General features: G+C 51.0%; 1 protein-coding gene across 2 annotated transcripts in view; it reads right to left on the bottom strand.

Annotated features, from left to right (window-relative positions):
* Nucleotides 1–1,482: 1,482 nt before the first annotated feature.
* The window catches only part of TEKT5 (tektin 5), a 39,803-nt gene continuing 32,393 nt past the window's right edge, over nucleotides 1,483–8,892 (bottom strand). Inside the window, exons 6-8 of one of the 2 annotated variants that reach the window (XM_038540392.1) lie at nucleotides 5,799–6,002; nucleotides 5,563–5,717; nucleotides 1,483–1,886 (exon numbers count right to left, since the gene is read on the bottom strand). In XM_038540392.1, coding sequence (XP_038396320.1) covers nucleotides 1,670–1,886; nucleotides 5,563–5,717; nucleotides 5,799–6,002 — 576 coding nt within the window. In that variant the 3' untranslated portion in view covers nucleotides 1,483–1,669. The remainder of the gene's footprint in view (nucleotides 1,887–5,562; nucleotides 5,718–5,798; nucleotides 6,003–8,892) is intronic. The other variant, XM_038540393.1, reaches the window with a different exon arrangement.

The following is an 8,892-nucleotide window of genomic DNA, read 5'->3' as shown; positions in this document are numbered from 1 at the left end:
AGAAGCAGACCCCTCATAGGGAGCCCGATGCGGGACTCGATTCCAGGATCCCAGGATCATGCCCCAGTCCGAAGGCAGGTGCCAAACTGCTGAGCCACCCAGGGATCCCAGATCTAAGTTGTTTTTGTTTTAAAGTGCAAAAATCTAGAAGATGGAGTAAATAACAGTAAAGGTGGTGCTGGATCACAGCAGACCAGGTGGAGGTGTTACAATTCCTCCCAGGATGGTCCCTGGGCTCTCAGCAGCACCTGGGAGCTTGTCAGAACTTAAGAACCCCAGGCTCGGCCTCAGACCCCATGACTCAGAATCTGTGTTTGAACGAGGTCTGCAGGTGATCTGCGCATGCACGTTAAACTCTGGGAAGCACTGATGTGTATGATGAAGTCTTGGAAACACTGACCTCAGGACAAAAAGCCCACCCTCCTCTGTCTCCACCTCCTTGCCGTTCAAGACTCAGATCCAAGAGGACTTTTTGTCCTTTTGTTTGATTGAGGTGACTTTCACGTAACACAAAATTCACCCCTTAAAGTGAGTGATTCTATGGCATTCAGCACATCTGCGATGTGTCTCCACTTGTGTCTAATCCCCAAGTTTTGTTTTTTGTTTTTTCATTCATTTATAGACGCTTGGGTTTTCACTGTTTAGCTATTGTGTGTAGCGCTGCTATGAATGTCCGTGTACCAGTGTCTTTTTGAGTATCTGTTTTCAGTGCTCCTGGTTATATACCTAGGAGTACAACTGCTGGGTAGTGGTGCATTTCTACATTTAATGTTTTCAGGCAAAAAAAAAAATGTTTTCAGGCAATGTCACATCAAAATAGAGATTTTCCTTGACCCTCAGAACTAATTTTGTCTCCTTTGCCTCCTAAGCAATTTCAAAAACACCCCACATTGAGGTGCCTGGGTGGCTCAGTCGGTTAAGAGTCTGCCTTTGGCTCGGGTCATGATCCCAGGGTTCTGGGACTGAGCCCCCCATTGGGCTCCCTGCACAGTGGGGAGCCTGCTTCTCCCTCTCCCTCTGCCCTTCCCCATCATTTGTACTCTCTGTGCTCTTCTCTCAAAATAAATTAAAAAACAAAACAAAACAAAAACCACCCCACATAGCAAAGCTGGGATTCAAACCCAGGACTTCTGGCTATGAATCCTAGCTTTTTCTGCCCCCCACAGCAGGCAGTCGCCTCTGCCTGGGACTGACCTCATTTTATAGATGAGGGTGCTCATCAGGTTGGGAACCCGTGCAAAGCCACACAGCTCCTAGGTGACAGCTGGGCTCTGGACTCTCAGCTCCAGCGTCTAATCTATGGATCCTGTGGTCTGTACTATGCTCCTAAATGGACAAACAGGTTTCAAAAAAAAAAAAATATGCCCCCTTCCATTCCTGCGGATGCTAAGAACCTCGCGATGCTCCATCCCCCATGAAGTTGGTCTCCTCCCAGGATCTGCCATGAGGCTAGTTCTGCAGCAAGGAATGAGCTCCAGGATCTTTGGTTTGGGCATGTTTATTTGGCTCTTAATATATATATTTATATAATTTGGGGTTTTTTTTTCCATGATAGGAGGAGAGGGAGAAAAATGACACTTTATTTTGTTTTTCTGCCTTTTCCATTTCTATGCTGCACAGGGATCGGGTGCAGAGCAGGATGCTGGGGCGGGGCCAGGCCGGCAGTGGCTCAGGTGTAGCCCACCAGGCGCGGCGTGCAGGGGAAGGTCTTGCGCATGCTCATGCACTTCTCTTTGTCGATGCAGAGGGTGTTGGCTTTGATGGCCAGCTCGTGCTCCAGCCGGCACTTGGTCATTACCAGCAGCTGCAGCGTGTCCTGCGTCTCCCGCAGTCTCAGCCTGAGGGTCTGTAAGGTGTCATCAATGGTGAACACCTCATTCACAAGCCTGGGGCAGGAGCAGAAAAGAAGGCACAGTTTACCGAGCTGCTCAGCACAGATGTGCCTGCTAGGTGCCAGGAACTGTGCCCAGCACCAGAGGCAGCTGTGAGCAAGATGGACGAGGGAAGACAGAGGTACAGCAGGGAGATGGGGGAGCCGCTGAGGGGTGTGAGCACAAAGGGAGAAACAGGCTGTTTAGGGCAACAATCTGGCAGCTCCTCAGTACGTTAAATGTAGACTTAGCCACATGACCCAGCAATTCCGCTCCTGGGTATATACCCCCAAGAACTGCTAACAGACACTCAAACAAATACTTGTACAAATCCTGGTGCAGCACTAATCACAAGAGTTAAAAGGTGAAAATAATCCCTACATCCTTCAACCAGATGAATGGATAAACAATGGGTGGTCTATCCATACGATGGGATATCGTTCAGCCATAATAAAAACAAATAAAGCACAGCCACCCGCAACAGTATGATGACCCTTGAAGACTCGTGCCGAGTGAAAAGAAACCAGTCACAAAAGGTTATATATTGTACAATCTACATGAAATGCCAAAATAGGTAAATCCATAGAGACAGGAAAGTGAGTGGTTGGCAGGGGCTGGGGGGAGGTGGCTCTGGGGTTTCCTTTTGGGTGGAATAAATGAAGATGTTCTGGAGCTAGATGGTAGGGGTGGCTGCACACCACTGTGAATGTACGAAATATCACTAATACTAAATTTTATGTTGTATGTATTTTGTTCCATTAAAAAAAAGCAACTCTGATAACTTGGTCCCCCTTTCTGGCTGAGGCACGTGTGTTGGCTGCTCATAGGTCCACAATTCTCCAGAGAAGCTGACGGCTCACCAACATAGGGGGACAGGAGGCCATCCCTTGCCTCAAGGTGGGAACAGACAGCTCCATGGTGCAAGCATGCTCCAGTCTCTCCAGTGGGATCGGACTGAATCTGAGCTTCCCTGTCCTACCTCTTCACCCTACCTTCTCCTTAAGGAAACTCCCAAAGGCACCAGGAAAGGCCCCCCTGGAGAGGGAACTTTTGATGTGAGAATAAAAGATGAGAACCAGCTGGCTGCGTGAAGCCCAGGAGGGGAGAGTATGCTATAGCTGTGCCATGGGACAGGACTCTACAATGTTGGAAACGTTCTATACCTGCACTGCCCATTCTGCATACCACTGGCCACACAGGGCGCGTAAGCACCTGTGATGCAGAGAGATCACGGAGGAACTTATTTTTAATGGTATTTAATTTTTAATCATTGAAATGTAAGTGGGAGAGCCATACACAGCTGGAAGCTGGCTACCCAAGTGGACAGACAGCATAGTTCTAGAGTAAAGGATAGATGCCAAATCCAAAGCTGGGAGGCCTGGATTTTGTTCTCAGTGCAAGGAGAAGCCACTGGGGGCTTAATGGGGTGGGGTGACTCACATTTTGGACAAGTCTCCAGGCTGCTGTGTAAAGATGAGATTGGAAGGGGACTAGAGCACAGGCAGGAGAGGGGTTAGGAGGTTATCACAATATCCAGATCGAGTGAATTGAACAGTGACCCCCAAAGATGTGTCCAAGTCCAAACTGGCAGGGCCTGTGAATGTGATGTTATTTGGAAATAGGGTCTTCATAGGCGTATTTAAGTGAAGGATCTCGGGATGAGATCGTCCTGTATTTAGGATGGGCCCTAACTCCAATGACTGGGCTCCTTATAACAGGAAGGAGGGGGAGATATGAGACATGGAGGGACACATGGGAAGAAGGCTGCAGAGACCAAGTGGTGAGGCCACTCCACGCCAAGGGCGCCAAGCATGGCTGGCAACACCAGAAGCCAGGAGGAGGCACGGTGCAGCCTCTCCTCAGGACCTCGGCAGGAACCAGCCCTGCCAACACCCGGATTTCAGACAGTTGGCCTCCCAAAGTGTGAGGGAATCAAGGAATGTTGTTCAAGCCACTTGGTCTCTGCTGACTTGTTACAGCAGCCTTAGGGAATGAATGATATGCCACATGAGCTGTGATGGCAGCTTGGTGGCAGGGCTGTGCTCAGGCCTAGGGACACGCTACTGGAAGGGCTTGAGTTGGCTATCAGGGTGGGCTTCCTGGAAGGAAGCCTGGGCTAGAGAGAGGTCACAGAGCAGCCTGGAACCCCTCTGCTCCTTGGGGCTCTAGCCCAGCACTGTCCACCAGAACATTCCGAAGCCTCAGGAACATTCTGTGCTGTCCAACATGGCAGCCTCTCGCCACCCACGTGAGATGTGGTTTGTGGATATAAGGAGCTGAGTTTTAACATTTATTTCTGTTAATTAATTTAAATGTAAATTTAAATGGGTGTTCATTTTCGGGAATGGGCATGGATAGGACCTGACCCATGAGGGAGGGTCAGAGGGGGAGGGGTTACCTGTAGAAGAAACAGGAAAGAAGGCCCAGAGGTGGGAAAGGAGGGATTGGGAGGTGAGGGAGGTAATGCAAAGCCAGGGCAGTTCAGCTGCTGGAGAAGGCAGACGGCTTGAGTCCAGTTCTCTGCTCAGTTCCCAATACACTCGTGCATACACACAGACACGCACAGACACACGTGTGCGTGCACCCACACTGCCTGGGGCTCCTTAGGCAAACATGGCCCATCCATGCTCCTCGTCTACCCCTTTCAGAGGCACAGCTGGTGGACGAGGAGGTGGGGAGCTTGTTCTAGAGTAGGAGGTCCTCAAGGACAAATCTAGTCCCCAAAAGCCCTGTTCTGTGTAAGTGATGATCACCCCTCGGGTGGGTCATCAGAGAGCCCTCGGCCCCACAGGGTGCTGGAACCCAACCTAAGCATCTAAAAAGTGGGGGCAGTGCAGGAGGGATGGGGAGAGCTTCCCCCAAGTCCTCAACAGGGACCTAGACCCCCTTCCAGCCCAGCTGGGGTGGTACCCTGGACCCTGCACCCACTTCCAGGGGCGAAGAGCTTCCGGGCAGCAGCAGGCTGCGGAGTAGGTAGCCAGGCCTTCCAGTTCAAAGCCTGGGGTCACATTCCCTGCCCACTCCCTGCCCACACACACACCCAGCTTTTCCGTTTCCTGAGTGATTATCTGGCAGCAACGAGGCTGTGCAAACATCAAACGCCATCACCTGGAGCCATCCAGCATTTTCTCTTACAATATTCTTCCTCTCTTTACTCCGGCTCTCTTCCCATCTGCACACATCTAGCTTAGGATGAGGACAAGCCCCTGAGTCGTGGGGCATTTGTTATGCAGCAACAGGTGGCTGATACAGTGCCCCTAACGTGGAGGGCACACAAATTCCCACATCTGATGGCCTGTTCCTGCTTTGCCTGGCCCTCATCCCATTCCAGACCCCTACTCCAGGCTCACAAAGCCCTGCTCTGGGCCTGCAATGAGCTTCCCCCGCCTCTGATGAGGAGACCCTTGGCTAATAGACGCAGCCCCTCCTTCACAAATTGGGATGGGCGGGATTAAGCTTTTCCAGGGTACTCGGAGAACTTTACAAGAGAGAGTGCTGGAGACCAAGGGGGTCCCGGAGCACAAGGTAGGGGAGGCCATGGAGGGGACCCCAGAACCCCAGAACCCTGCCCAGTGTCCTGCTGAGCTGTGGGGCCACTTGTCCTGATTGGGGAGAGGGGAGAGGCCCAGTTTTCAGGTTTCCCGGGAGCTCTGGAGACCCACGCCGCCCCGTCCTGAGCTCCCCCACTCACTTGAATTGTGGGATGTCCTTGCACAGCTCCACATTGGGACGCCGGGTCCGGCATTCCAGCCTCGTCTGCGCCACCTTCAGCGGGCACTCCTTGGCCATGATGGACCTTTCCAGAAGCATGATGGTATTCTCCGCCTGGAAGATCTCCTGCAGCGTCTGTGGGGAACATGTGGGGTGTGTCACAGAAGGGGCAGCCTCCGGGTTGGATGCGTCAGTGAGGACTTCCCCAACCTTGACCTGGTAGGTGGCGGGGGGCATGGGGTGTTGCACTCTTCCTAAAGCAACCTCAGGAAAGCAGCTGGAGCCCCTCTGGTCAGCCAGGACGCTGTGAACACCGGAGAGGGGCAGGTACCAAGGCTGGTTGTGTTTCCAATTTCCAACATCCACTGGAGTCAGCCAGTTAGTATTCAGAGGGAGGGACAGGAGGAGGAGGAGAAAGGCCTGTAAGAGTAACACGATAATCCAAAGTGACAGCTCATCTCTGAATCCACTTCAATCTGACTTAATCTAGATTGTTCTAGATGTTTTTATAATCCAAAATTTACCTTTATAGTAACTAGATCAGCAAATAAACTGGGAAAGAAGAAAGGAAGGAAGGAAGGAGGAAGAGGAGAAAGAGAGAGACTCAAAATTTTCTATTTCCATGTAGTATTTCCCCCAATATAATGCCATACAATTGATGGAAGTACCGATCCCAGGAAGGGACAGGAGAGAGCCTGCTGGGGACCGGGAACATTCTATATCTTAATCTGGGTGGAGGCTTCCTAGGTGTAAACATGGGTGGACAATCTTTATCAGAACTCATCAGGCTGTACACTTTCGAGAGCAAATAAAGCTAAAGCCAGAAAAAGGTCAATCATGAGAAAAGATTGGCAAAATGGTGATGTTCATGTTGGGTGCCTGGGGGTCTTTTACACAAGGATGCTCTTTACTTCTGTATGTTTGAAATCTCCCACAATAAAAAACAAAAGCACGAGAGGACTAATGAAGAACCGGCGCCCTGGCGCAGTCCGTGACCCGAGGGACCCCGATCCCGCACCCGGCTGACCACAAGCGCACCAGAATTGAGAGTACCCCGCACACGTCACCCCACTGTGGCTGACGTCCACTCTCCCTCCCTACCACCATGTGACCGGGTCTAGTTCTCATGGTGCCCCTCGCCTTCCAGAAGACTCCTTGTGCGTGGGCTGTGCCAACCCCCCTTCCAGTGGCGAGGTTCCATGTTCTCCCTTCCTGACCAGCCCCCAGGTGGCACCCTGCCCCGGGACCTCCCACATCCCTCCTTCTGCTAGCTGTCTGTCCATCTCCCTCACTAGTATGTGCCCTCCAAGAAGTCGGGGGCTCTGTTTTGTCCCTGTGGCATCCCCGTCGCCAGGAACGGTGCTCAGTGCAGATTGAGGGCTGCCAGATAAAACACAGCACACCCAGTTTAGTGTGAATTTTGGATCGACAACAAAGCGCCTTTTAAGTGTACATGTCAGCTACTGCACGAGACATACCTAAAAAAAAAAAAATTGTCGTTGCTCTGAAATTCAAGCTTAACTGGGCATCTTGCATTTTTCTTTTTCTTTTTTTTTTTTTTTGCATTTTTCTTCTTTTTTTTGCATTTTTTTTCTGCTAAATCTATCAACTCTATTCATGGTAGGAATTCAATAAAGTCATAGAATGGGTGAATAAATGAATGAATGGATCACAGTGGGATCTGGGAGTCTGGATGCTTAGCTAGCTCCTCCATGGTCCTTATCCACAACTGAGGTTTGGGAATAGTGTGGCCCTGGACTTTATATGGTCAGGGTTCATCCCTGATTTCGATTATCAGGGAAAATTGCTCACACACAAAAATGCCAGGGCTCCTGAATGGGGTGGGATTGCGAGTATGAGACCTAGTCCCTGCCTTCTGGGACATTACATTCACATTGTTTTTCATCTATTTGGGAGCTAGGAAACATTCACAAATCCTAACAGTACTGGGATGACTATTTTAGCTGGGTGGAGCTCATATTCTATGGGCACCAATACATTGCTTTAAAAAAAAAATTATTTTCCCCAAAAGATTTAAAGTCCTGGCTTCCCTATTAGCTTAGGGAGGGGAAAAAGTCTAGAAAGAGAGCATTTTGCTATTTCAAGGTAACAGCAGGATGCCCTCTCCCTATAGGGCTATGGGAAGGGGTGGGGGGCTGCTGGGCCTCCTTCAAACCCCGGGAGGAGGAAGGCTCCTCACCTGGTCCTCAGTGAGCCACCCAGAACCAGAGTGGCGCCGACCACATGTTGGTTAAACATTATCCTATGAGAATGTTCTGCGCTCAGCACGTGAGCTGCCATGTAAACACTCCAGTGGGGGAGGGAGGGCTGGATATCTCTCTTAGGAGCTGTAGGGATTTTTCCTTAGAAATACATGCCCTTTTGTGTGTGGAGGGGTGGGGAGGAGCTGCCACAGATGCAGATCTCAGGAAGCACAACCCCAACCTGATACAGAAGAAAACCAAGACTTCTAGAGATGAAAAAAGCTTCTTGGCATCACACTGCCCCGTGCAGAAAACAGCCCCTCCGTCTCCCATCTACGCATCTGTGGCCTGTTGGCGGCGTGGGGTTAAGGAGGACATCACAGAGGGTCTGGCGGCTGGTGGGACCTGCCAGGCCTGCCTCAGCCTCAGCCTGTGAAGGCAGCTCCCAGCACGCTCGTCTGCTGCTAAGGAAACCTTGAGGGTTGAGATGCTCCGGGCCAGTGTGCCAAGGCTGTGCTTGTCTTGCTCTTTCCTATTTGCTCCCTCCATCCCCTGGTCCCCAGCTCAGAGCTTGGCCAGCCTCCCTAGTGGCCTGAAACTTGACATAAGGCCTGTCCCTCGGGTCTAGGGATGGTGTTGACACTCATTCACAGGCTCAATCGCCTCTTCAATTCACTCTATTTAGGGTTTCATTCATTCACACGTTGCCTTCTCAAACGTTCACCGAGGACACATTGGGTGCAGAGCACTTCTAGGAAGGGGACGCCACAATGAACACAAAAGATGGAAAAAACCCTGTCCCGGGGGAGCTCACATTCTAGTGGCGACTTCACTCATTCATCCGCTCCTTTGTGCAACAAACATTTTTTGTACCCAACACGTGTTTCTTAGCACTGACAAGTGCTTCCTACAGCTGCAAGCGCTTTCTTCAACATCACAGAAATTCAAGTTCCTGCTGCCACCCTCTCTCGGTTTAAAAAAAAAAGACGGAACACCTGGGTGGCTTAGTGATTGAGTGTCTACCTTCCGCTCAGGGCGTGATCCCAGGGTCCTGGGATCGAGTCCTGCATCGGGCTCCCTGCAGGGAGCCTGCTTCTCCCTCTGCC

This window comes from Canis lupus, chromosome 6 (genome assembly GCF_011100685.1).
Source record: "Canis lupus familiaris isolate Mischka breed German Shepherd chromosome 6, alternate assembly UU_Cfam_GSD_1.0, whole genome shotgun sequence".
Lineage (NCBI taxonomy): Eukaryota > Metazoa > Chordata > Mammalia > Carnivora > Canidae > Canis > Canis lupus.
Note: the sequence above shows the minus strand (reverse complement) of the source record. Positions and strands in the feature narration are given on the sequence as shown.